This window comes from Chamaea fasciata, unplaced genomic scaffold (assembly GCF_029207755.1).
Source record: "Chamaea fasciata isolate MVZ Bird 193981 ecotype frontalis unplaced genomic scaffold, bChaFas1.0.hap1 SCAF_17, whole genome shotgun sequence".
Classification (NCBI taxonomy): Eukaryota; Metazoa; Chordata; class Aves; order Passeriformes; family Sylviidae; genus Chamaea; species Chamaea fasciata.
In genome coordinates this window covers 8104063-8128936 of record NW_027094102.1, presented here as the reverse complement: position 1 = coordinate 8128936, position 24874 = coordinate 8104063, and the positions used below count along the sequence as shown (strand labels likewise).

At 58.3% G+C, this 24874-nt stretch overlaps 7 protein-coding genes across 8 annotated transcripts; 4 read left to right on the top strand and 3 right to left on the bottom strand.

The window, feature by feature from the left end:
- The first annotated feature begins 67 nt into the window (after positions 1 to 67).
- Positions 68 to 3558, top strand: ACOT8 (acyl-CoA thioesterase 8). Its single transcript, XM_066198889.1, has 7 exons — positions 68 to 157; positions 780 to 1066; positions 1149 to 1285; positions 1523 to 1748; positions 1997 to 2154; positions 2495 to 2686; positions 2786 to 3558. Exons 2-7 carry the CDS (start codon positions 849 to 851, stop codon positions 2902 to 2904), a joined length of 1050 nt encoding a protein of 349 aa, XP_066054986.1. The 5' UTR covers positions 68 to 157; positions 780 to 848; the 3' UTR covers positions 2905 to 3558.
- On the bottom strand, positions 3510 to 5645 carry SNX21 (sorting nexin family member 21). The gene is made up of 3 exons (XM_066198888.1): positions 5171 to 5645; positions 4897 to 5051; positions 3510 to 4596 (listed from the first exon to the last, which is right to left on the bottom strand). Exons 1-3 carry the CDS (start codon positions 5442 to 5444, stop codon positions 3925 to 3927), a joined length of 1101 nt encoding a protein of 366 aa, XP_066054985.1. The 5' UTR covers positions 5445 to 5645; the 3' UTR covers positions 3510 to 3924.
- Positions 5646 to 7300: 1655 nt separating this feature from the next.
- Positions 7301 to 9167, top strand: TNNC2 (troponin C2, fast skeletal type). The gene is made up of 6 exons (XM_066198896.1): positions 7301 to 7405; positions 8138 to 8189; positions 8286 to 8429; positions 8516 to 8630; positions 8707 to 8843; positions 8922 to 9167. The coding sequence occupies exons 1-6, from the start codon at positions 7403 to 7405 to the stop codon at positions 8951 to 8953; spliced, it is 483 nt and encodes a 160-aa protein (XP_066054993.1). The 5' UTR covers positions 7301 to 7402; the 3' UTR covers positions 8954 to 9167.
- A 553-nt stretch (positions 9168 to 9720) lies between these two features.
- LOC136298264 (regulator of G-protein signaling 9-binding protein-like) lies at positions 9721 to 10844 on the top strand. Its single transcript, XM_066198893.1, has 2 exons — positions 9721 to 10010; positions 10121 to 10844. Exons 1-2 carry the CDS (start codon positions 9818 to 9820, stop codon positions 10552 to 10554), a joined length of 627 nt encoding a protein of 208 aa, XP_066054990.1. The 5' UTR covers positions 9721 to 9817; the 3' UTR covers positions 10555 to 10844.
- Positions 10835 to 12607, bottom strand: UBE2C (ubiquitin conjugating enzyme E2 C). Its single transcript, XM_066198894.1, has 6 exons — positions 12065 to 12607; positions 11961 to 11988; positions 11730 to 11816; positions 11360 to 11564; positions 11167 to 11226; positions 10835 to 11026 (listed from the first exon to the last, which is right to left on the bottom strand). Exons 1-6 carry the CDS (start codon positions 12163 to 12165, stop codon positions 10968 to 10970), a joined length of 540 nt encoding a protein of 179 aa, XP_066054991.1. The 5' UTR covers positions 12166 to 12607; the 3' UTR covers positions 10835 to 10967.
- Positions 12608 to 12778: 171 nt separating this feature from the next.
- DNTTIP1 (deoxynucleotidyltransferase terminal interacting protein 1) lies at positions 12779 to 17132 on the bottom strand. 2 transcript variants are annotated; one of them, XM_066198890.1, is made up of 13 exons: positions 17001 to 17132; positions 16857 to 16927; positions 16664 to 16760; positions 16430 to 16528; positions 15878 to 15946; positions 15547 to 15603; positions 15237 to 15298; positions 14754 to 14799; positions 14237 to 14295; positions 13995 to 14055; positions 13614 to 13685; positions 13316 to 13371; positions 12779 to 12946 (listed from the first exon to the last, which is right to left on the bottom strand). In XM_066198890.1, the coding sequence occupies exons 1-13, from the start codon at positions 17085 to 17087 to the stop codon at positions 12808 to 12810; spliced, it is 975 nt and encodes a 324-aa protein (XP_066054987.1). In that variant the 5' UTR covers positions 17088 to 17132; the 3' UTR covers positions 12779 to 12807. The 2 variants fall into 2 exon arrangements, with proteins under 2 accessions (XP_066054987.1, XP_066054988.1); XM_066198891.1 differs by lacking the exon at positions 13614 to 13685.
- Positions 17133 to 20484: 3352 nt separating this feature from the next.
- Positions 20485 to 22137, top strand: LOC136298277 (dentin sialophosphoprotein-like). Its single transcript, XM_066198912.1, has 2 exons — positions 20485 to 20737; positions 21242 to 22137. The coding sequence occupies exons 1-2, from the start codon at positions 20668 to 20670 to the stop codon at positions 22039 to 22041; spliced, it is 870 nt and encodes a 289-aa protein (XP_066055009.1). The 5' UTR covers positions 20485 to 20667; the 3' UTR covers positions 22042 to 22137.
- The last annotated feature ends 2737 nt before the right edge of the window (positions 22138 to 24874 follow it).

The following is a 24874-nucleotide window of genomic DNA, read 5'->3' as shown; positions in this document are numbered from 1 at the left end:
TAACTTGTGAGTGACCCTGCAGCCTTTGTGCACCAAAGCAGATCCACCAACTAAGATGGAAAGTAAACAGCGTCACTACACCCGCTTGGAGAAGTGAAGGCCGTGGAATCAAGTGCTCCCTGAGGGAAACCTGATATCACCTTTCCACTGCAGTGAGGTAAGGACAGCTGGAGAATGCTGCAGATGCCGATGCTTGGAGTCTTGAGCTGAAAAAGGCAGGAACTGTAATACAGTGAACACAGCAAGTGTGTGGCACAGATGGCGGCGCCCCGGTACCGGGGCATCACACTACCGGGATCAGCCCGGTTATCAAAGCCAGGTACGGGACAGGGCCTGTGCCCCGGGACGGCGCTGGGCTGGGCCCAAGCGGCGGCTCCACGGGGCCTGGCGGTGCTACACCGGGGGACCCCCGGCTCACGGCCCTACCACAGGAGCTGCTGCGAGCTGCAGCCGGACGCAGCGGCCGGGCCTTACCTGGCGTCCTGGTGGACAGCGGTGCCGTGCTGCCTGTTGTAGCTTCCCCCCCGGACGCAGCTCCGCAGAGGTAGCCCTTGTAGGCGAGGAAGGGGGCGCATGGCGAGGGGGGGACGCGGGGGGACGCGGGGGGACGCGGGGGGACGCGGGGGGACGCGGGGGGACGCCCGGACGCTCTCCGCCCAGCCGTCGGCTCCGCGCCCCCAGGACTGCCCCAAGCCCACCCCGCCATCCCCGTTAAACCAGCCGGGCACCGCCCGCACCCTGATCTTGACCAATTAGCGCCGTCTTCTCCCGATTGACAGGAGACTAACCAACCATCCCAGAGTCTCTTGACAAGAAAAGGGTGACTGACGGCTCTACCACCCAATCACATGACGGTCTTTGCCCCGCGGCTGGGCGGTGCTTCCTGGTCCGCCGTGCTGGTCGCGTCGCGGCGCCGGTCCCAGGTCACGGAGGTGATGGGGGATCCGGGCGGCGCCGGCGGGGCTGGAGCGGGGCCGGGATCCGGGCCGCCCCCGCCCGGGGACCTGCGTAGCGTGCTGATCACCAGCGTGCTGAACCTGGAGCGGCTGGAGGTCGACCTCTTCAGGTGAGCGTGGACGCCGGGGCAGCGTGACCGGGCCGCCTCCTCCTCCGCAGCCTCCCTCACTGCGGCCGCCTTCTCCCCGCAGGGGCCGGCACCACTGGGTGCCCGCCACGCAGCGCCTCTTCGGCGGGCAGATCGTGGGGCAGGCGCTGGTGGCGGCAGCCCATGCCGTGAGCCGCGACGAGCAGGTGCACTCGCTGCACTGCTACTTCGTGCGGACAGGTGCGCCCGAGGAACCGGGGAACCGGGCAGCGGGGACGGGGTGCAGGGGCTCGGGAGGGGCCCGGCAGCGGCTGGGACGCTAGGGAAGTTTGCAGGAGTGAGGAGGCGCCGTCATCCCGGTCTCGGCAAAACAGGGAGGGTGTGGGTGGCACTGCCGGGCTCGGCCCCTGCAGCGCAGGTTTCGTCTGTGCGTGGTGCGCTGTGGCCCAGCAGCAGAACGTCCCTTTACTGTCCCAGGGGACCCCAAGGTGCCGGTGCTGTACGAGGTGGAGCGGACCCGTACAGGGAAGAGTTTCTCTGTTCGCTCCGTAAAGGCCATCCAGCATGGAAAGCCGATCTTCATCTGCCAGGCCTCCTTCCAGCTCTCCCAGGAAAGCCCAGTGCAGCACCAGTTCACCATGCCGACCGTGCCACCCCCCGAGGAGCTGATGACACAGGACGAGCTCATCCAGAAGTTCCTGCAGTGAGTGGCGTGGAAGGGACACACCGGCTTTGCCCCTCCCTGCCTGGGGCATAGGGAGCTGTGGGAGGGGACTGTCTGAGGAGTTCTCAAATGTGCCTGGGAGGAGAACTGAAGAGCGGGACACGACAGGAGCTGTGCCCATCTTGTCTTTATGTGTGCCCCTGGCTCCCTGGGCTGGAGCTGCTGCCAGTAGAATGTTCCAACCTGCCTGTGTGGCATTAACCTCACTTCTGTGTGCTGGGCTGCAGGAATCCTAATCTGGCTGAGGGATACAGGAAGCATCTCACCAAGATCCAGGCTCAAGATGTGCCGATTGAGATTAAACCCGTGAACCCACCAGATATATTCGGCTCAGAGCCACAGGAGCCGAAGCAGCTCTTCTGGGTGCGAGCACGAGGCTACATAGGTGGGTCCTGCTGGGTCCAGGTCCCTCCCAATCCAGGAGCTTAAGCGTGAGCTCACACCGTGGAGCACTGGTGTGACAGAGTGGGCTGGGAGGGCTGTGATTAGGGGGCTGCCTGCGCCTCAGCCTGGGCACTTCAAGGCTGTAATAAAGGTGTGGGTGCAGAGGTTGTGCCATGAGCCATGCTGCGGCATGGCATGGCAAAGGGCAAAGTCTGGAACAATCTCAGCTGTGCTTGGCAGCTGGCTCCAGGGCAGCCGAGCCCCTGGGACTCTGTCTTGTGCTGCGCCCCAGGCATGTCCCACAGGCTCCCGTGGGATGGGCAGCACTGGTTGCTCTGCAGGGGAGACTGACATGAAGGTGCACTGCTGTGTGGCTGCCTACATCTCTGACTACGCCTTCCTGGGCACGGCCCTGCTCCCACACCGGCAGTACCGCATCAAGTTCATGGTGTCCCTTGACCACTCCATGTGGTTCCATGCGCCCTTCAGAGCTGACCACTGGATGCTGTACGAGTGTGAGAGCCCTTGGGCTGGTAAGTCCTTCGTGTGTTTTTGGGAGACCTTCATGGCCAAGGCCAGCCCTGCCCATCCTGGGGGCAAGTGGGCTGCAGCCTGACAGTCCCTCTCTGCAGGTGGGTGCCGGGGCTTGGTGCAGGGACGGCTGTGGCGCAGGGATGGGGTCCTGGCTGTCACCTGCGCACAGGAAGGTGTCATCAGGGTGGAACAGACACCGAACCAGAGCAAGCTCTAGCTGAGGAGACCCTATAGACTGGGGCTCAGGCATGCCAAGGGAGGGACCCTGTGATCAAGACAGGATCTGAACAGGAACAGGAAGACCAGGTGGGACCAAGAACTGCAGGAAGTCCCGGTGCCAGAGGTGTCTGCAACAGTGGCCAAGAGAGCATCACTGCAACCAGCTGCTAGCTGCACAGCATGTAACCGCATGCTGCCATCAGCTATCCTTCACCCACTTTAAAATAAAGCCGTTGGGTGAAGAGCTGGACTATGTCCCTGGAGTTTGTCCCTTTGGACCCGTGACTGTGCTTGCCTGAATGCAGGCAGTGCCAGGAACACAATACCAGGATCAGTTCTGCCCCCATAGCAGGCTGGGTCACAGGAGGGGAAGGTGCTACTTTGGCACATGTTGCTTCCTCTTCTCACTTCTGCACTGCTTGTGCCTGGCTCCTCAGTTGCTGCTTCTGTTATCCCTGGGCTCCTCCCCAGGACTGGGCTTGGGCCCAGCTGGGAGCCGGAAGAAGGGGATGAAGCAGCTCCCACCTCTGTGTGGAGGCTTGAGGCCTCCCACTGATGGTGCCCTGGGGAAGTGGGGCTGAACAGACACAGCAAGCACCTTGCTCTTCTTCCTGCCTAGACTTTATTTAATAAAGTCCTTTCTATTGTGTAAGTTTTATGGGAAGTTCCCGGCAAGAGCCCTGGACCCTGCCAGAAGCTTTCCTGTTCCCTTGCAAGGTGCCAATACATCACAGCTAAAGTTTCAGCCACTCCAGGATCCCCTGGAGAGGGGGAGCAGCTTCTGGCAGCACCAGTGTGGGTGGTGGACCCCCATGAGTCCCCTGCCCTGCAAGTCAGACTAACCACAGAGAAAGTGCATTCAGGAGGCAGCTCCAGGCATGGGCTGTGCTGCCTGTGTGACTGCGGTGCTGCTCCCCTGCCCCACTGCCACCCACGGCATTGCCCTCACCATTCCCAGCTGCCACAGGTGTGAGCCCCCAACAGCCCTTGCCCTCCCACCCATGTGGGCACAGGCAGCTCATTCCAGAGGCTCCTTGATCAGGCATTCCTTCAGGGAAGGCTGCTGCTGCAGGAGCAGCCCAGATTCCCGCAGGTCCTGCAGCCGTGCCTCCGAGTGCCGCTTGTCCTTACCCACCTTCCAGGCCAGGTGGATGTGGGCCTGCAGGAAGGGTCCCAGGAGTGGGTGGCTGCCCTGGGCCTCCAGCAGCTGCAGCGCCTGCTCGCAGCAGCCATGGGCCTCACTGAGCTGGTCCAGCTCCTGGTGGCAGACGGCCAGCCCAGCCAGTGTCAGCAGGAAGCGGCCAGAGCTGCAGACCCCCAGCCGGTCCTGCAGCCGGTAGGCATTGGCCCAGGTGGCCAGGGCCTCGCGGTACATGCCAGTGCAGGTCAGGCGCTGTGCGGCCTGCAGGTCCGGCAGGAAGAAGAACTCGAGGAACTCAGAAGAGCGGCGGATCTCATCGATGGAGTGCAGGTGGGACAGGAACTGTTCAAAGGCTCGGCTCCGCTTTGCAATGGTCTCAGCAGTGAAGTTCCGGCGCAGTCTCTTCCTGGGGAAGGCAACGCTGGCCATGTCGCAGCTGAAACGGCAGCGCAGGCGACGGTTCAGCTGCTCAAAGTCCGAGTACCGCCGGGCAATGGTGGCAGGGGCCTTGTCAAACTGGCCAGAGCGGATCAGGTAGATGGTGTAGAGCTGCAGGGGAGGCAGGTGTCAGGCAGTGGTGTGGTCACGTTGCTCCAGCACTGCCACAGTGGGGTGTGTGGTCACAAAGGGGCTGGGGGAGTTTCTCCAGACAGAAGGGAGTGGACTGGGCTGCTGCAGCCACAGCACCCATCAGCAATAGTTACCTGAGGCTCATCTGAGCCGCCAGCACCATCCGAGCAGCACGGGGAAAGAGAAAAAAATAAGCGGCAGCTCCGTGGGATCCCTGCCCCGGGGAAAGCAGGACTGGTACCCACCCCATGCCCGCCCAGCCGCGCCGGGCTCACTCACCACGTACTTGGAAGAGCGCTCGCTGACCACGCTGGCACTGGTGACCTCGAAGAGCAGCCGCTGCGGTGCCAGGCTGCCCCGCGACCTCCGCCACAGCTCCTGCAGCTGCCGGGTCAGCAGGCTGCCGCCGGGACGCTCCGCCGCAGAGACCCACTCTGTGCCGGGAGAGGGGTGTCAGTGCCCTCCGTGGGGACAGGGCTCTGCCGGACGCCACCATCGCATGAGTGTCCCTGGAGTCACCCCAGTCCCCCCAGCTCACCACCCCAACACCTGCCTCCGTCCTCCGCGCCTGCTGCCGCCCCCGGCGACTGCGGCGGCTCCTCCAGCTCCTCGCTAGCTCCGTCCCCTTCCTCCTCCTCTTCCTCCTCGTCTTCGTGGCTGGTGAAACTCAGGGTGCCGCTGAGGCGCGTCGACAGCCCCTCGGTGTCGTCCTCCAGCTCCGAGCTCTCCGGGCAGTCCTCGGCCTCGCCGCCGCCGCCCGCCGGCTCCTCCCGGCCGCCCTCGCCCGCCAGCGCGTGCCGCAGCCGGTGCAGGATGCGGGCGGCCATCGCTGCCGGGGGGTCCGGGCCGGCACCGCGACACGGCGGGGCCGGGGGCTGCCCACCGCGGCACGGGTCCGCGCGGGGACAGCCCGGCCCCGGGACACCCTCCCGGTGCTGGCTCCGCCCCGGTCCGTCCGCGCTGCCCCGGGCCGGGCCGAGCCGAGCCGGGTGGTGCCGAGCGATGGCCGCTCAGCCACGGCTCGTCCCGGGATCCTCCCTGCGCGGCTCCGCCTCCGCCGGGAACCCGGATCGGGGCGGCGGAGCCGGCACCGCCCGGCACGGCCGGGATCGGGATCAGCCCCTGCGGCGCCGTCCGGCACTATCGGCATCGGCTCTCCCGGCACTGCCCGGCACGGCCGAGATCGGGATCGGTCCCCGCAGAACCGCCCGGGACTCTCGGATCAGGGTCAGGGCTTAGCCCGGCGCTGTCCGCAGCCCCTGCCTAAGAACCGACCCGCCCTTCCCGGTCTCGGCTCTTCCCTGTCCGGGATGTTCCGACCGGGCCGAGCCCTGGATGTCTGCCCTGAGGCCACAGGAGCTCCACACTCTGGTGCTCGAGCGCTGTGGTGTCCCAGGGTCTTGATACCCCAATACCCTGGCACCACTGTGCCCTGACAGCCAGGTTCCCCAACACCCCTCTTTCCTGGTACCCCAGACTCAGGCTTCTGCTCCCACTGGGATGTCCCCCGGGCCACCTTGGCACCCTGCCACCCTGGCCTCAGTCGGCCCCACCATGCGCCCCATGGCCAGGCTGCACCCCCAGCACTTGCCCAGCCTTTTTTAGTGCCTGCCTGCTCACTCCTCATGGCTTCCTTGGGAATGTCTATAAATATCGAGGAACCAGCCCAGCTGCTGCCATCGCTCTGTCCATTGCTTGCTTACTGCACCCTGTTCCAGCACCCTGCACCCCACCCGGGCTCAGATGGGACCCCTGACCTTCCCTGGGCAGGGTGGGATGCACTAGGGGCTGGACTGGTTCCCAGTTCCCACCTGGTGAATGGGGGTCCCAGCAAAACCAGGAGCCAGAAAACCCTTGGGTGTCCCTGGCACTGGGACTTTATGGGACAGGGATCTGTCACCCTGACCCCACGGTAGCCCTGAGGCTCCCAGTGCCACAGGGCATGGGCCAGTGCATCTCCAGAGCCACCAGCCCCAGCCAGTCCTGGCAGCAGTGGCTGGCATGAGCTGCGAGTGTGAGAACTAAGACTTCGAGGAGGCACCGGGCATAATTCCCACTCCTCAGAAGCACGAAAAGATGGACCCATTTCCGGAAACAGGTGCCAACATCACGGGGGACCCCAAACCATGGGGCTCACGCTTCAAATCTCTCCAGGGGCTTTGTGCCTCAGGCCCCACTGGGGACCCTTTCTTTTTCTGGGGCAGGGGGCTGCAGCACTGCTCTGCCTGGGCCCCCTGGAGCAGAAAATGGGGGTGCAAGAGGGGACACTGCACTGGGGAAAATACCAGCTTGGTATTGGGAGCTTGGCCCAGGAAGAGTTGCAGTTTCAAAAGCCAGTTGGTGATAGTCTATGCCCCTTGCACAGGGGGGACCCTGTTCCCCTTACCGAGTGATGCTGATGGCTCGAGGGCTATTTTTAACCCCCTCATTGCTGAGTTGCCTTGCATGGGGGTGTTGGGGGTGGGCAGAGCTGCGCTCCTGCCACAACTTTGGTCTTCCTTCTGAAGGGCTTGAATTTCCATCCCAGCCTCATCCCCACGTTAATCCCAGCCCTTGGCCAATAATGCTCTGGCTAAATTAGGTAAAGGCACCAGGTGCCAGTGAGAGGGGCTGGGTGCTGCCAGAGCGCTGATAGGCTGAGGGGGCCAGGGGGCAGTAGCTGAAGGCACATCCCACAGAGGAGACACTACAAATTGGAGTGCCAGGGGCATCACGAAGCTTCTGGGAGTTCCTGCTGCGGGAGCTGGTGATTCTTTGGGGGTGGGAAGCACCATAAACTCCCAAGATGGTAAGCACTCCTGTGTGCTGTGTGCTGTGTGCCATGGACAGGATGTGACTGGGCAGGAGGCACCAGAGGGATCTGGGCTGTGGAGGTGCCTCTGCAGAGGGCATAGGGATGTGGTCCCCAGTGCTGGGCTGGCCATGGCGGTGAGGGCAGGGAAGCAGTGGGGTGGTGCAGGGTCCCTGCAGGACAGATCTGAGGGTGACTGTGTGGCTGCTGAGGGGGTGCAGGTTCCCAGGGACACCATCTCAGCCCTGTTTGGAGCTCCGAGCTGCACAGAGGCAGCGGTGGCAGGGGGTGGCTGAAAGCCGAGTGCTGGGTCATGCGACATAGTGTCGCTGCTGGCTCCATGGCTGGCCTGCGCCTCCAGGAGAAACTTGATCGGGGTTGACAGGTGCCACGACTGTAGCCTCATCCATCCCTACAAGGGGAGCTGAGGAGATTCCAAAAATAGCACTGCATGCCCAGGATGCCAAGGCTGCACACAGGGACCATGACCCCTGCACAATGGAGCCCCCCAGAGAGTGGGGGACTTGGGCAGGCAGCTCCCTGCAGCCCATCATGCTTATGGATGCCTGGAAGGCATCCAAACTATAGAGGTTCCTGGTGTCTGTGGCTTATGCCAGCACAGGATCATCCTGCAGCAGGGCAGAGGCTCTTCCCATGTTGGGCGATGCTGTGTGAGGGGTCTCTGGCCTGATACGGGTGGCACAGTGACCCTTCTCCCTTGCCTTGCAGACGGACCAGCAGGCAGAAGCCCGTGCCTTCCTCAGTGAGGAGATGATTGCGGGTGAGTGTGGGGATGGCAGGAACAGAGCCTGAGAGGGCCATGGTGCAGGGCCTGGCTCTGCCCCACTGCACAGAGACCTGACCTTTCCCTTCACAGAGTTCAAAGCCGCCTTCGACATGTTTGATGCTGATGGCGGTGGAGATATCAGCACTAAGGAGCTGGGGACGGTGATGAGAATGCTGGGCCAGAACCCCACCAAAGAGGAGCTGGACGCCATCATTGAGGAGGTGGACGAGGATGGTGAGCAGGCCTTCATGGTTGGTGGCAGGGGTGGGTACTAGACCCTGGGCAGGCAGCCTGACCCATGCTTGGCTTCCTCCCCACAGGCAGCGGCACCATCGACTTTGAGGAGTTCCTGGTCATGATGGTGCGCCAGATGAAAGAGGATGCCAAAGGCAAGTCTGAGGAGGAGTTGGCCAACTGCTTCCGCATCTTTGACCGGTGAGTGTGGGGGGAAAGTGGCTCATCCTGTCTGTGGGGGCAAGTGAGGTCCCATCCCTCCCTCACCCTCCTGCAGGAACGCCGATGGGTTCATTGACATTGAGGAGCTGGGTGAGATCCTGAGAGCCACTGGGGAGCCTGTCACTGATGAGGACATAGAGGACATGATGAAGGACTCAGACAAGAACAATGATGGTCGCATCGACTTTGATGGTGAGCAATGGCCCCAGCCAAGCACCCATGTTGTGCACCCAGGAAGGGCGATGGGCTGAGGCTGCTGCTGTCTTGCAGAGTTCCTGAAGATGATGGAGGGTGTGCAGTAAAGGACCAGACATTCCTCGGGCCGGCTGCTGTGCCCAGCCCTGCTCCCCTGCTGTCCAGGGAGCAGCAGTTCCACAGCATCTGGCTCTCAGCACTGGCTGGGACCTTGCTCTGTGCCAGGGTCTCAGTCTCCTCTCACCACCGGCGGCTGAGCTTTTCCTCCCATCTGTCACCTCTGGCTTTGGATTCAGCCTCAATTAAAGAGGAAAGGCTTGAGCTGCTGGTGCAGGATTTCACTGGGGGTGCATGGGGAGGGGGCTGTGGCACTGTGTCCCTGCTCTGTTCCCCAGGGAGGGAACGTGGGCGGGCTCACACCACAGAGCAGTGTTGCAGGGACAGCCCAGAGTTGCGGTTCCCACGGACTCTTGGGTAGGTGCCAGTGCTGAGCTCAGAGTTTCCATACAGAGCAGCTCGTTCACACGCCAGAGGGTGAAGGAGCACGGCCCTGGCCCCGAGGGTCCTCCACCAGGGCAGCACTGTGGAACCACAGGAGCTCTAAACAGCTCTGCCTGCCCCACACTGGGACCCACATCTCCCACGCAGAGGACCTGGCTATAAGGTGGAAGGGCGAGAGCAGCCCCCTCCCTATAGAGGAAAGGTGACACTTGTCTCTCTCTCTCTCTCTGAGGAGGCTGTGCCAGCCCGCTGTGCATCACAGCTCCCTGTGGACCGGCTGGGGTGGAGCACAGCAGGGGGATGAGGCGGGGTACAGTCCCCAGCCAGGGTGGGTGGGGCCACTGGACCCAGACACAGCTCAGAGCCGGTCAAACCCGCAGCACAGCGCCGTGGCACAGAGCAGTCGCGGCCCTTGGAGAGCCAGCGACCACCGTGGGCAGCCTGACCCTGCCCTGTTTTCACGGGGTGTAATGGCACCAGGCAGAAGGGATGCGTGCCGTGGGCGGGGGACAGTGGGGACGTGTGCCAGAGCCCAGGTTGCCCTCTGCAAGGCCACGGCCGGACACCGGCAGCTGGTGCTGCAGCTCGGGGGGAGCGGTGACAGCCCTCGGCTGCGTGAGGAGCGATGCAGGAGGAGCGCAGAGGCCTGTGAGCTCAGCGTGGGTAAGGAGGGAACTGCTGTACTGGGCGGCAGCCACGGGGAGCATTTGCACCCTCACTGGGGCCAAGGAGGGGCTCCAGGGCCACCCCAGCTCAGCATGCCTATCCCACAGGATTGCGGCGGGTGCTGCTAGCGGGGCTGCGGCAGGCCCCGGCGAGCCCTCTGGAGCGGCAGGAGCTGGAGCGGCTGTGGGTGCTCTTCCTCTCCGCCCTGGAGCTCTTCCTGCAGGACCTGTACAGAGCCCAGCACCTCTGCCAGCTCTTCTCCATGCAAGGGGGTGGTGTTGCCCCGCTGTGCACTGGGCTGGGGTGCTGGGGACTGCCCAGCCGGCGAGGAGGGGGCCCCTCACAGCCCCCAGCCACTCAGTGCTTGGAGGAGGAGATCGAGCAGGTGAGGGCCACGCTGGTAGAGATGGAGAGCAGAGCCAACATTCCACCATGGACAGTGGAAGCCACAGAGACCGCACAGCCGGCAGAGAGAAGCAGCACCAGAGAGAGAGTGGCCTGGGGAGGCCCCTGTGCTGGGTACTGCTGTGGGGTGCTCTGAGCTAGGGGGGCAGGAGATAGCAGCAGAGGTGGTATCCCTGTCACAGAGCAGGACACAGAGGCCCTGTATACGCCTACAGTCCTCAACCCCTGCCTTTGCAGGCGATGGTGGGGGCTACTCCCACCCTGCAGAGGGAATGGGATCACTCCAAGTCCTCAAATACTGATAAAGTTCCTGTTATCCCACAAGGGTCAGTGTCCCTTCCACCCTCCCCACCCACACTCACATAGGGGTCTCTGGGCACTCAGGCTATGCCAGGGCTGCCACAGGATCCCCTACAGAAGTTATAAATGTGCATTTATTTATACATTAACCGTGGCTCGGACTGCAACATTAATTTAAAAACAGCCTATGATACAGAACGCGGGGGATGGCTGGGAGGGAGCGGGTGTGTTGGGGGGCAGTGGTGATGGTCAGGTCTCCTGGCTCTTGGTCTGCTTGTTGTACGTCTCCCGCACGTACTTCTTGTAGGCTGAGGAGAGAGGGGGAGTATGATGCCAAGAGTCTTGAGGCAGTGGCCAGGGCTGCTGTGGGGCCAGACAGGCACTGGGGGCTGTGCTGCTGCCCATCCCACTGAGGAGGGGGCAGGAGGGTTCTACTTCAGGCACTCACCAACTTGGTTCTTCCAGAGCTCGGCGGCATGTGTGTTCAGAGGGCTCTCGATGTTCGGCTCTGAAAACAGTAGCTGGGTCAGCTGGTGGGGGATGACCTGGACACCCTTGAGCCCTGATCTGGGTTGGAGATCCCCACCATCACCACCACCCCTTCCCCCAGCACTCCACAGCAGTTTGTGCACGAGACCGACCTGCCAGCAGGCTCTGTATGGAGAGCAGGATGGTGCGGACATCATACAGCGCCGACCACTTCTCCTTGAGGATGTCGAGGCAGATGTTGCCCTGGGTGTCAACGTTGGGGTGGTAGCAGGGGGTCAGGAACCGCACAGTGGGTGCTGTGTAGGGGTACCCGCTGGGGAACTCCAGTGACAGCTTGTACCGCAGTTCCTCGTAGGCCTGGGGGTGGGAGTCGAGGGGCACAGGAGTCAGGGAGGGCCATAGCCCCAGAGGTGGGGGGAAAAAGGAGGTAGAGGGGCAGTGGAGGGCAAGGACCACCCTCAGCTGAAGGGAGGATGGTGGGACAGGATCAGGTCCCGCCCAGACAGGGATATCGCCTCTCACCGTCCCGGCGGCGCCGTCAATGGTCCCGATCCACTTGAAGAGGTTGTCGGACTCGGGGAAGGCAGAAATGCCTTTGTCACCGGACATCTGCGGGGGTAGCGCGTCAGGGCGGCCCGGAAAACCCCGAGACACCTCCCACACCAGTTTAGCCCAGGGTGCCTTTGGGACCCCCAATCCCCGGCTTGGTCTCAGGATCCCCAAACCGCGACTCGGCCCCGGGGCCCCACTTACCATCAGCGCCATCAATTCTTGCTGAAGCCTGCGGGGAAAGCGCACGTTACCGGCCGGCTCACCGGGGCAGTCCCCACCCTCACCCCGGCCCCGGCTCCACTCACCTCTTTCCCACCGCGCCGCGGGCCGCCGTGGCTCCGGTCTCGGTCGCTTTGCGGGCGGCTGCGCTGGACACGGCGGCGGGGTCGGCGTTCTGCGAGGCCATGGCTCCCGGGGCACAGACCGGCACACCGGCCTCCGGCCGCCACTGCCGGCGGGTCACGGGCTGGACGCGGCTCCCGGTCCCGGGCGGCGCCGCACCGGACTCCGCTGGCTCCTTCCCTCCCTCCCGCAGTCCCACTCGGGGCTGGCCTCGGGCCCCGCTGCGGCTCTGCCGGTGTCGAGCGGCGGTCAGGGCTCCCCTAGCGAGGGTTCCCAGTGCCGAACGGCGGTGCCTGGGGTTCTCCCGTGCGCCGGCAGTCCGATCCCAACCCCCGTTCCAGACGCTCTCCGGTGCAGGAGCGGCTCGGTCTCAGCCCCGATCCCGGACACCCTCCACTGTGCCCGCCCCGCGCGGCCCCGCCTGGTCCCGCGCCCCGTTTGAATATTTCCGCGTGCGGCTCCTCCACCAATCAGCGCGCAGCCCCGTTCGAGCCGGCCAATCACCGCCCGCCGAGGATGCAGCTCCCACGGTAACGGCCAGCGGCTGCTGATTGACCGCCGGCCGCTGACGCACAGCGCTGTGATTGGTCAGTGCCCCGCGAGGGGCGGAACCGCGGGTCCCGCAGGCCCTTAAATGGCCGGACAGCCCCGGCCCCGGTCCCCAGGAGGCGGCGAGGTGGGAACGAAGCGGATTTATTTGGGGGTATCAGGGTTCAGGGGGATCCTCGGGGGGCGGTACGTCCCCCCCGCGGCGGAGCGTCTCCATATGCTTCTGCATCTTCTCAGTCATCCAGGCTGGTGGGATGAAGGGCTTCAGCTCTTCCAGCCGCAGATCAACAGAGTCCCTGGGGAGGATGGAGGGTGAGATGGACTCCAGCACCCACCACTGCTGACCCCAAACCCACTATGCCCCCTAGTACCCATCAATACCAAGCCCAGACCCACCAAACCCACCATGGATCTCAATCAGCACTACCATGGACCCCCAACCAACACCAAGTCCAAACTTTAGTCATCCAACATGGCCCCCTGGACACCGAAGCCCCCAACTATCCCCCAAACCCCCATAACCAAGTCCCCCAACTATCATGGAGAGAGTCCTTCTGGCACAGGATGCCCCTGCAATGCAGCAGTGAGGGGGGACATGGTGGGGGCCCCCAAGGAAGCAGCCCCAGACACAGCAGCACCTTCAGAGTGTCTGCTTTGGTTCTCACCTGTAATCCTCACTGGCAGCCAAATCCCGAATGTCCTCTTCAATGAGGAGGTAGGCCTGTGGCACAAGGCAGGGGACACCTCAGGGTGCCTGCAAGGGGCAGCCAGGGCAGGGCCACACCCCTCAGCCACCGCTGTCCCCATGGGAATCAGCTGTGCCTCCTGGCCCATGCCTCAGTCCTCTGGGCTGGGGATGGACTTTGGCAGCGCTGTGTCCCCACGCCCTGCCTATCCTCCTGCCACCGCCACCTGGCCCGCGGCTGCTCCGCCCGTGCGGGCCCTGTGCCCGGCCGTACTCACCATCTTGCCCCCAATGGCCCTCATGTGCTGCTGCTCTGTCAGCCAGTGCTTATCCTGCGGGTCGGCCGCGTACTGCAATAAAGCAGCAAGGACCGAGCTGAGAACGGGCGACAGACCCTCCCCTAAAAGCCCCCTCCTGCAGGATGCTGCGCCCTGCTCTGCCCCCCGCTCCGCCTGCCCTGCTCCAGCCTCAGCCCTGGCTCTAGCAAACCCACTGCCTTGGCAGGCATGCAACACTGTTGGCTCGTGTTCTGTGTGCTAGCCAGACCTTGGGAATGTGCTCTAAAATAACAAACAAGGGCATGAGGGAGGAAGTAAACAAGGGAGCTGAAGCACAAACTCCAAATTCCCATGGGAAACCATCCGGCTGTGGCACCTGACCTTAAAGAGGTGGGGATGCTTGATGTAGAGTCGCCCTCTTGTTCCTCCCATCCCGAGAGCTCTGCAATAGGAACATGAGGGGTGTTAGGCTTGTGGGGAGGGCAGCTGTGGTGGCACAGGGACACCCCTCTCCTCCCCAAGCCCTTCCTACTGCTTTTGAGGCAGAGAAGCGAAGTGACGGGAGGAGTGTCACGGGCTCCTGCTTGGGGACACCACCCTCCATCGACAGGGCCGTTCCTTACTTGTTTGCTCGAGATCCCAGCACAAAGGTTGTGGTTTCAGTCAGTCGGGATGGATCCCACTACAGAGCAATTGGAAAAGGGGCAACATTAGAAATGAAGCTGCTGCTGGCCATGGTCAGCACAAGCCTTGGCTCTCTGACAGGGAACCTTGGAGCTGCCTCCAGACTGGGAGGGAGGGAGCTGGCCACAGATCTCCAGCCCTCCACAGGGGAGGGACATTACATTCTGTCTGGACCGATCTAAGCAGTTTCCCTCGTGGGAAACACTTGTGGGACTCTCCTGGCTACTCCTGGTCTCCTCAGGTCTCCCTCAGCAGCAGGGCTACAGGCTATGGTGCCTGGGGAGACCAGCAAAGGCCTCCGGGCACTTCGCTTCCTCTTCTTGCTCCACCCCTGCCCAGGGCCCCATCATGGCAGAGCACAGCCTGTGCTGTCCTGTGCTCTTGCAGCTGCAGGGCTCTGCTGGTGGGAGCAAAGGGGAGGAGAGAGGGAGCCCAGCAGTGTCGGACAGCTAATACCTTTGGTCCATCCCTTTTCACAGGCTCAGAGACTTTGAGCTTCCACCTGAGGGGAAGGAAAACACAGTAAGAATGAGTCCCAGTGGGATCAGCTTAGTCACCACCAGCAGCAGGGACTGTGCCCAAGCCCTTCCAGATCCACCTTTTTTCACACCCTCTATTCCCCCACAGTGCTCAGCTTCGGACCCTCAGCTTTGCTGCACATTCTCCTCTCCTGGCTGCCCAGATCCCACCATCCCCCGTGTCTCACCACTCACTCTGGATGGTCTACCTGGACCTTTTCACCCCTTTGGGCCTGTTTAAAACCCCTTCTTTGAAGGCCTTCGCTTCCTGAGGGGAACACCACAACCTAACCCTGCTTCTGCCCACACCCAGAGCGCCCATCACCTATCTGCAGGAGAGGAGTCTGTGGGGTTTCTGTGCTCCCACAGGCAGCCTCATTCCCCCTGCCATCCCAAAACAGGGCTCAGGGTCTGTACTCACGCTGCCATGCCTGAGACTCCACGGTCATTTGACAGGCTCTGTCCTGGAGGTCGCCCCTTCCTCTGCATGGAAGAAACCCTTCCGTGACTCAGCTGTGCTGGCTGAGGGAACCCTCTCAGCAACCCTCCCTCTCTCAGGGAAGCTGCTTCTTCTGTCACAGGCAAAAACACTGACTGGCACCAGAGTGAGCACCTCCAACGCCTCAAAAAATCTGCCTGTGCACCTCCATGCACTCACACTGTGGGAACGGCCAGGAATGAGGGCCAGGCTTCCAAAAACATAAAATCTCTTGTGGGGAAAACCATCCTACCTTTTTTGGAACGGGGCTCCCTCGACGGCTCAGCTCCTCATCCATCTGTCGGGCACGCTGGAAGAGGAAGGGCAGTGGGATGAGGAGGGCTCTTCTCCCTATCTGGCCAGGTGAACACTGACCCCAGCCCACCTCCACGAGCAGCACTGAATTGCAACAAGCAGCACCTGAGATTCTCCTTGCCCTGTATTCCCTCCAGGGCAAACATCCCCCACTCTGCCTCTGCACTACTGCACTGGCAGCCAAGAAGTGCCAGAGAACAAAGTGACCCCAACTCTTCTCCCAGCTCTCACAAGTCATTTCAACCTCTGTGTACAATCACAACAATTACCTTTGGCACTGCCTGCTCATGGGGCAACCTGGGAATCACCTTTTTGCCATCGGAGAACAACAGTTTGGCCTGCAGGAAGACAAAGAAGGTTCCATGGATTCCAGCTTCAGAGAGGGCCCCATAAGCAACCCCCACCCCTACCTATCTACCTAAAAGCCCTGCAACAGCTTTGCTTTTGGAGTGCTACCAGGCCATGCTTCCACGGACAGCCAGATGCAAGAGCACATTCTGAGCATGATAAATTCTGGCGAAGTGGCAGATAAGCAAGATGTGAAAGGAAAAAAATCATGCCCTACCCTGCCAGAACCCTCTGATGGGTGCTGGGGGGGCAGTTTCTGTGGGACTCCAGCAGTATGCCATGTTCCTACAGCAGCAGTGAGAAGCATCGTGAGCTGCCCTGTCCTGACTGCTCCCTTCTTCCCAGTGAGAATCAATCCCAACACAACAGTCACACAAGGGCTGCAGGTGACAGCAAAGCTGTTAAGAGGGACACATCCTAGCCAGGCTGCTTTGCTTGGCTGGGCACCCAAGAAACACCTCACCAGTGCCCACCTGCTCCAGGCAGCTCCTACAGGTCTCCTGGATGAGCTGCTCTGGGTCCACTTCCTCCCCAACGTTATCACGAACGTTGATTGCTGCTGTCTGGAAGAACTGGAGAGGAAAAGACAGAAGAGGGTGACAGCCTGCACAGTGTCGGCTCAGCTCCCACAGAGCAGCGCGATGGCCTCGGTGGCAGCCAAGCTGTCCCCGTGCACCGGCTGCTGCCCACCTGTGCCCAGCGCTCACCTTCATGTACTTGTTGAAGATGCCCCGGATCTCCTCGTTGATGCTGGGCTGCAGCACAGCGCGCAGCAGGTCCATGGACACGCTCGGGTCCGTGAAGCTGCGGGTGGAGGGGTCAAGGCGGGCGGCGTGGAACCCCCGGCCAGGTGTAACCCCATCCTCCCTCCGCCCGGTGCCCATCCCGGTCCCGCCGTACCTGGTGGTCATCTGCGAGCGCCGCCCGCGCCGCTGCACCTGCCGGTGCTTGATCATGATGTTCCAGGGGCTCTGCGGGACAAACGCGTCAGCCGCGGCCCCGCCGCCGCCCGCCCGGCCCGGCCCGGCCCGGCCCCGTCCTCACCGTGCTGACCAGCTGCTCCTCGGCGTCGCCCGGGCCCTCCTCGCCCGGCGGTCCCGGCTGCTGCTCCGCATCGCGGGCGGCGCCCATGGCCCCGCTCCCGGCTGCGGTGCGAGCGACCGGATGCGCGGGGATCCCGCGGCTGCATCATCGGGCCCCGACGGATGTGACGCAGGACCGGGGCCGCGGGGCCCGGCGAGGCGGCGGCGGGGCGGCGAGCGGGAGGCCTGGGGGACAGCCGGTGTGTGCTCGGGGAGCCCTGGGCCGTCACCGTGCCCGTCCTGAAGGTGCCGCCGGAGCGCTGGCCGCAGCCCTCGGGTGTCCCCGGCGCCCCCACGGCGGGCTGAGCAGTCCCGGAGGGCGACGCAGGGCGTGCTGTGTCCCAAAGTCTTAACCTCACCCTGTCCCACCCTGAGGAGGACATGTCGCGGGTGGAGCTGGACACACGTGGCCTCTGTCCCTGAGACCCGAGTACCTGCAGCTGGAGTGTGAATGCCAGTCTTTCCATGATCTGTGTGTTCCTCGTATAAATTTCCACGATATCTGCGATTCCTTGTATAATTCATCTTTCCGGAATCTCATTGCTTCTCTGAGCAAACACGCCGAAACAGCATTTCCTCATCTGGTCTAATGTGTGCAGAATAGTCAAAACAACTTTTCTGTCGTTTTCTAGGTAATCTCACCCCATGCTGTGGTCAAGGAGAAGCTTTTCGGTTGAATCAGCTGGATAACAATTTGCATTGATAAACCATTTACTATTTTGCTGGTAACATTCTTCCTCATTCCTGGATGATTCAGTGGGAGAAACCAAGCACGGGGGATTTGCCAGAGCGCAGGGTGGGTCTCGCTGTGCAGAGCAGGGGTGTGCTCCAGCAGCCACCTCCAAGCACTGTCCCTGTCTTGTGCGCCAATGGGGCAGCCCTGAGCTGTGCTGCGGGGGAAAGTGGGATCTCCTTCCCACCAGCTTTGCCAGATGCTCCGTCTTGTTTCATTTGTGTTCAAGGGATGAATGAATGTGGCACTTGGAGCTATGATCTAATTGATAAGGTGGTGATCAGTCAAAGGTTGGATTTGATGATCTCAGAGGTCTTTTCCCACCTAAATCATTCTGTGGTTCTGTGAACAATGCTGTGGGGGCTGTGTTGGTGCCTCCAGAGGATGTGCTGGTGTCTCTCAGCACCTGTCACTGCAGCCTGTGGCTGTGTCCCCTCAGTGTGACTCTTCTGCTGTAGCTGTTGGCTCAGCAGTGATCACACTAGGCTCCCATGGGAGCCTGGAGTGACTGTGGGAGCAGAGGCTGCTGTCTCATGGGCTGGAAGAAGCTCCTGCCTTTGTCACCTTCCTGCTGCTTTGCACCAGCCAGGGTAAGCTTTGGGCTGTTAGACAAACCCAGTGGCAGATGTAGGGGCAACCAAGTCACCATCAACATCGACACAACTGCATTATCACCAGCACCAGGCTGCTTGTGCACTTATTTTGGTTGCTCCAAATTGTCAGCAACAAAAACTGGCCATTGCCCAGAGGAGAGGAAGAATAACTGTGGCTGTAGGAACCTGCAGGGAAAGGTGAGGAGAGTGATACTGTTAATCTGTGAGACCGACTTGTACTCTGTGCCCACCTTGATGGACAAGCTGTTACTTGTGTTTATTTGAATCAAGTGAGGCTGAGATCAGATCTTTGGGAAAACTTTCCAGTTAACAAGAAGACTTAAATTTTGGAACAAATTCTCAATTGCAGAGTTGCTGCTTTTGCAGGGAGGGGGATATCTTTTTAAGAGCATGTCAGAACAACATCTGTCAGGGATCACTTACATCTAACTGATGTGATGCCTTATTTGGGTCTCCTCCAGGCCCTGATTTTTAATGGTAATTTTTCCATGGATCTGTGTGGTAAGTGTGTGTCTGCCAGACATGAACACCTTGTTCACAACTGAGGTTACCCATGTTCCTGTTTGATTCTCAGGGAGACTTTGGACAAGTCCTTCTGACCCTCAGTATCCTCAGGTGTTTATTTCATCAGAGCAATTTGCTTGTGAGACATTCTCCTCCATTAGTTCCCTAAATGTTATTCAGGATTATGGTCTGCTTAAACAGAAATGTGCCAAAAGTATGGTGTTGTTCCCAAAAGGAGGAACCACCAGGCAAGCACAGGGACACCAGCAGTGCTGAACTCTCCGTTGTGGCACCCCTCAGGCTGGAAGGAGCCCTGTGATCCCTCAGGTTGTTCCAGATGGTTTGCCAGGTGCGTGGAAGGGAGTTGGCACTGCTGACACCGGGTGGCCGGCACTGCCTGCTCCTGGGTGTCTGGCTGCATGGTGAATGACAGCCACAAAAATACGCGATAAGCACTGGGCTGTCAGGTTCCGCCAGGCAGCGGCGAGGTGTGGAGCACCAGATCTCCGGTGGACACGGGTGGCTTGTGGAGGAGTTGCATCCACCTTGAGTCACAGCAGGAGGAGAAGGATAAACCTGTACTTAAGCATTTAAGGGCCATGAGCCCTCTTCCCACACAGATTTGTGGAGATTTGTGCAGAGCTGTGCTCCTTCCATTGCACTGTCCCTGCGTGTGTGATGTGATGTTGATGGAAAGCTCTTTAACCATGATTTTGCTTTTCCAGTGCTCCTGCCAAGTGGCAACTTAGAGTTGTAGTAGTAATGTCAATCTCAAACCAATTAACTTCACTCAGCCCACAGCTGCAAACTTAAACTTTATCTGTTATCCAGAAACTCCAACTCATTTGTGCTTGGTGCTGATGTGTCATGGGCAGATCAGTCCTTAAGTTCTCCTATCCTATTGATTGCACATTGGTTTGTGTGTAATTCAGAAAGAAATAATTAAATAGAGTTAAATAATCAAATAGACTCCACGTTGATGGAGTCTGGTTGGTCTGGGGGAAAGACACACTGAGCTCTGTCTTTGCCCAAAGTGTGCTGAGCTGCGTGGGCTGTCCTGTGATAAGGGGGGACCTGGAGAGGCCATGAAGCAGGAAGACCGTGGTGCTGGGGTACAGCATTGACTTGATCAGGAGACTTTAAGTTCATTTGTGTGCCTAAACCTGGCAACTGACAGTAGGAACACTGAAAGAGCTGGAACACTCTGCTTGGGAATGGGATGGTTCAGAGACAGGTGCTCAAATGAAGCCTTGAATATTTGACCTACAAAAATCTGCAAAGAATCTCATGTGTGAAACAGTAGCCTTGAATGAAGGGCATTTTGCATGTGGAAGGAGAGAGCTCCTAGTGCTGCTGCCAGGTGCTCTTGCCCTGTTCCTGTTCCATCCGGGATGGCAGGGCCAGGACAGGCTCCTGCCTGCAGCACAGCCCAGCACTGGGGCAGAGCCCGGTGTTGGGGTCACTGCTGTTGATAAAGGTCTTTGTAGGGATTCCTGCCGAGAGCAGCAGTAAAGAATCTGCCTCTGTGCAGTCCTGGTTTCCTCTTCTGTCCTCCAGTCCTGGTGCTGTCCTCCTTGGAGCGCCGCCAAGTCTGGATCCTGCTCCTAACTTGGCTGTGGGCGGAGGTGGAGTGGCTCTTCGGTAAACAGAATTAGAGGCAATTCTGGGAGGTTCCTGAAGTCACCTGTGAGCTGCCTCCTCCCATTCCTGGACCCCGGCTGCCTGCGAGGCACTTTAAATTGCCGGTTGGCACAGCCCTGTACACAGACTTCATCAGCATGGCACGAAGCATCCTCCTGCTGGGGCTCCTCGCCCTGTGGGTGCAGCTGCAGGCAGCACCCATTGCAGGCAAGTATGGGTGGGGGGGAAGAATATTTAGGAGTATTTTGTCCTTATTTTCATAGAATCACAGGTGTTTTGCAGGTGCCAGGTTGCTGCCTTGTGAGGGAAGCACAAGGGAAGGCGCAGTGGGAGTGGGATGGGGTGAACCCCAGTGATGTGAGGCTCGCTGCAGTGTCACAGTGAGCTGTGGCACAGTGCCATCCCTCCCTGACTCCCTAGCACAGCCAGAGCCACGTGTGGCTGCTGGCCCCAGGGCAGAGGTGGTCAGGGTCCTCAGGGACCAGCCCCACCATGACACTGCCATGAGCTGGGAGGCACCAGCATGGCCTTGGGCTGAGTTGCCTCAGCCTTGAGGGCACCAGGGGTCAGGCAGAGCCCTGAAAACCCACCAGCAAAAGCTGCAGAGGAAAAGACAGCACAGCATTGTGGTAAACTGGGCTGCTAGGTGGGAGCAGTGGGTGGGAGGGCAGCATGCTGGGGCTGATGCTGCTGCTTTCTGCTCTTCTACAGAGTTCCATGGAGTAGCTCCAGCTGGGTGGCCACCACCAGGGCATCTGGGAAGTGCCCTGAGCCTTGAGCCTGGGAAAGAGCCCAGTGTGGTGCCTGACAATGGTCATGGTAATGGTGACAATGACATCAACAGCTCCAATAGCCATGGAACTGATGACTCCAATAGCAGTGAAACTGGTGACTCCAGGAGCCATGAAACTGATGACTCCAATAGCAGTGAAACTGGTGATGATGGCAACAATGCCAATGACTATGATGGTGATAAAAATCAGCTTTGTGATTGCAGTGACCATGATCATGGTCACAAAGACAGTCATGATGGTGATGATGACGGTGATGATGGTGTCAATGGTGATAATTCCCATAGCAATGAAGATGATGGTGGTGATAAAAATGACCTTTCTGATGGCAAGGACAATGACAATGATAATGGCGACAATGACAGTGATGGTGGCAATGATGGTGGTGATAATGGTGATAGTGGTATCAATGATGAAAATTCCAATAGCAAAGAAGATGGTGATGATGGCGATGATGGCAGTGATGGTGATGATGATGGTGATGATGGCAATGATGGCAGTGATGATGGTGATGATGGTATTAACTATGAAAATTCCCATAGCAATGAATATGGTGATGATGGCATCAGTGATGAAAATTCCAATAGCAATGAAGATGGTGATGATGACATCAACAGTGACAGTTCCTATAGCAGTGAAGATGGTGACTCCAATGACAACGAATATGATTACTCCAATAGCAATGAAAATGGTGCTGATTATGGGGGGTGGAGATTTTAGATTGTAAAGATGTAATTGCCCTGGGATTTTCAGAGGTTTTGGGGTTCCTCTTTTGTGGCACCCAGCTCAGGCTACCTTATTTCATGGTTGATCTGTGCCAATAAAGGTATCTAGTGAAACTGAGAGCTTAGTGTCAAAAATTTCTTTAACAGTTTGGCAACCCACATGGGGCACTTGGTCACTTCCCCATTTTCTTCTAAGCACCAGATATTAATAATTATAATTTGTAGCAGTGGGTGGTTTCACCCAGGAGCTCTGGAGTAAGGAAGGACTGAGTGGTGAGTGTCAAATCTCTAAAGGAGGTTCAAGTCCTGCCTTCTACAAGTTTGAGTTTCGTGGGTTTTGGGAGAGATGAGCAATGTACCTGGCATAAAGAAGGGGATGGCCTTAGCTGAGGTGCTGCAGAACTGGAAGAAGATAGCTGGCACTACAAAATGATGTCTAAAGCTCACAATGATATTATGCCAGGAACAATGGCCATATATTACTTGATGTGCTGGGGCAAAACCTGCAGAAGTGTGACCCACACAGGGGGTTTCATAGAGACTATTCTGTTTTGCCTTCACCATCAACTACAGGATTGATACACAGGGCAGATGGACTATTGATATGTATGGGATAACTGAGCATGGGAAAAGCAGCATCTCGGAAGTGGGGTTGGCACGTGACATCCTGAGGTAAATTCTAGCCCAGACCCTGCTCCTCCCTGTGTGCCCACTGATATATATTTTCCACTGTCTGTTCCTATTCCTGTTGCTTTGCTTTCTATGCTCACTGCTACTTCACCTGCAACTGCCCCAGTCCAATCTGGACTAATTATGTGAGTACTGTTATTAATGGGCAGCCAGCAACTTTTTAACTTATATCCATTCACCCTGGATTACAGGAGATTTAGTGTTGTGGGCTACTAACATGGCAAGGCTGAGGGAAGATGCAGAGCAATGTGCTCAATGATTTTCTTTCAAATTTGTGCTCCACATGATGAAAACTGGCATGATTGGGAAGCTGTGGAAGAAAAGCTAAAGGTGATCTTTTCATGAAAGATGAAAAGAGCTAAGGAATTTTTGGTAAGGTATTAGAGACTTGCATAGAAACTGCCTGTCAGGATAGGAAAGACCATACCAGAGAGAAACAAGAGAGAAATAGAAGGTTGGAAAGAAGCTGTATTATTGTCTTGGAAAATTGAGAAGTTGCATAAACAGGAAGAAAAGCTACAGGAAGTAAAGGAAAAAAATAAAAGTCAGAAGAAAAGATTGAATTTATATTTTGTGAACTCCCTGTCTCCTGACATTGTGTAGATTAGAAAACTAACTGTTATCCCCTGGAGAATGAGACTGGAAACATTTGGGGTAGCGCTGACCATAGTGAACCTGGAGAATATGATTGTTTCCTTCAAATCCCCCGAATATGAAACCAGACTCATTATAGAAACAGAAGAAATCAGTAGACCTTGGGATAGAGTGGGAAATTATACTCCAAACTGGCCCCATTTGATTTGATTTAGATGACTGATTTGCAAGAGCACTATGGCTGTAAGCCAGGCCAGACTGAAATCTGATAAGTGAAATCCTATTAATGCTGACATAATAATGGTCCAGACATTCTGATGCTATTGGACCTCATCAAAAATTAATGCAATTTTTAACAGACACAGGAGCACGAGATTCAATTTTGACACAACAGAATGTTGTTGGGTGTTCAACCTGGTCAACAAAGAGTTAAAGTTAGTGGAGGAGTAAACAGAGCCAGTGCCAAATGCCAAATCACCCAGGTTAATTCATGGCCCCTGGGCAAGAAGCACTTGCTTTGCAGTTAGAGATCATAATGAAAACATTTGGGTTTTGATGTTCTGAAAGGCCAAACCTGGTGTGTGCTGTTCAGCAGGGTATGGCCCTTTGGATCAAATGCCAACCCTAACCCTGAAGTCAGGAGGCTGCTGTGTGTGCTCTGTGCAGCACCTGCCCTCCCTGATTCAACAATCACTAATGTACCACAATACCCAACTTCTGCTGCAGTACAAAATGGGATTTCTGCAGCCACACACCCATGGATGGCAGCACTGGATATGAAAGATGTATCTTTTGTAGCTCCCTTATTAGAGGCGAAAACAGAAACTGGCATTTCCTTGAGAAGGGACAATATACCTTTAATAAACTCCCACTGGGGTGCAAACATTCGCTGAATGTTTATAGTAATTCCCCTGACAAGAAACCAAATTAAGGGAAAGACACCCCGGAATGTGAGGGAAGAGTGTGAATAGGGAAAAGCTAGAGGTTGTAGCAAAGCTGGAGACTGGAGAGAAGCTGGAGACTTGTGGAAAGCTAGCACATGGGGAGAACCTGTGTTGGGGGAGAAGCCAGAGATCAGGGGGAAGCCAGAGAAGCCTGAAGGGGGGGAAAGAATCCTGGATCTGACCATGGTGACAGGGAGGCAGATGATGGCAATGATGATGGTGACGGTGATGATGATGACAACAATGATGATGACTGTGGTGGTCATGACTGTTGAAATTTTTCTATTACTTGAAAGTAGATGAGTGGTTGTTTGATATCAGGAGCTGGACCTGCTAGGTGCAAATTGAACTTTATCTGAGCCATCTTGGGTGTGTTGAGTAGGTAAAAGACAGTGTAGTGAAACCCAGGGCTTAAATATTATTTAAAAATGAATAGCTGGAGAGGACAGCCCATAGATCATGGTGTATGAACTGTAACAACCATATTGTAACATGGACCACAGAACTGAGTGAAACCCCCACCAAAACTGACCCCAGAGGGTGTGAAAATGACCATGTGGCAACCACTTGCTAACAAAATAGTGAGGCAATGAAGAGTGA

Coding starts and splice junctions, on each gene's coding strand:
- ACOT8 (XM_066198889.1), top strand. CDS start 849: ATGACGGTCTTTGCCCCGCGGCTGGGCGGTGCTTCCTGGTCCGCCGTG. Junction 1,067..1,148: donor CTGGAGGTCGACCTCTTCAG/GTGAGCGTGGAC, acceptor TTCTCCCCGCAG/GGGCCGGCACCACTGGGTGC. Junction 2,687..2,785: donor GTGTGAGAGCCCTTGGGCTG/GTAAGTCCTTCG, acceptor CCCTCTCTGCAG/GTGGGTGCCGGGGCTTGGTG.
- SNX21 (XM_066198888.1), bottom strand. CDS start 5,444: ATGGCCGCCCGCATCCTGCACCGGCTGCGGCACGCGCTGGCGGGCGAG. Junction 5,052..5,170: donor AGCAGGCGCGGAGGACGGAG/GCAGGTGTTGGG, acceptor CTCCCGGCACAG/AGTGGGTCTCTGCGGCGGAG. Junction 4,597..4,896: donor AGCGCTCTTCCAAGTACGTG/GTGAGTGAGCCC, acceptor CCTCCCCTGCAG/CTCTACACCATCTACCTGAT.
- TNNC2 (XM_066198896.1), top strand. Junction 8,190..8,285: donor CAGTGAGGAGATGATTGCGG/GTGAGTGTGGGG, acceptor TTCCCTTCACAG/AGTTCAAAGCCGCCTTCGAC. Junction 8,844..8,921: donor TGGTCGCATCGACTTTGATG/GTGAGCAATGGC, acceptor GCTGTCTTGCAG/AGTTCCTGAAGATGATGGAG.
- LOC136298264 (XM_066198893.1), top strand. CDS start 9,818: ATGGCACCAGGCAGAAGGGATGCGTGCCGTGGGCGGGGGACAGTGGGG. Junction 10,011..10,120: donor GGCCTGTGAGCTCAGCGTGG/GTAAGGAGGGAA, acceptor CCTATCCCACAG/GATTGCGGCGGGTGCTGCTA.
- UBE2C (XM_066198894.1), bottom strand. CDS start 12,165: ATGGCCTCGCAGAACGCCGACCCCGCCGCCGTGTCCAGCGCAGCCGCC. Junction 11,989..12,064: donor CGCGGCGCGGTGGGAAAGAG/GTGAGTGGAGCC, acceptor CTTTCCCCGCAG/GCTTCAGCAAGAATTGATGG. Junction 11,565..11,729: donor TTGACGGCGCCGCCGGGACG/GTGAGAGGCGAT, acceptor TCCCACCCCCAG/GCCTACGAGGAACTGCGGTA.
- DNTTIP1 (XM_066198890.1), bottom strand. CDS start 17,087: ATGGGCGCCGCCCGCGATGCGGAGCAGCAGCCGGGACCGCCGGGCGAG. Junction 14,296..14,753: donor TGAAAAGGGATGGACCAAAG/GTATTAGCTGTC, acceptor ATTGCTCTGTAG/TGGGATCCATCCCGACTGAC. Junction 13,686..13,994: donor AGCATCCCCACCTCTTTAAG/GTCAGGTGCCAC, acceptor GCTTTATTGCAG/TACGCGGCCGACCCGCAGGA.
- LOC136298277 (XM_066198912.1), top strand. CDS start 20,668: ATGGCACGAAGCATCCTCCTGCTGGGGCTCCTCGCCCTGTGGGTGCAG. Junction 20,738..21,241: donor GCAGGCAGCACCCATTGCAG/GCAAGTATGGGT, acceptor GCTCTTCTACAG/AGTTCCATGGAGTAGCTCCA.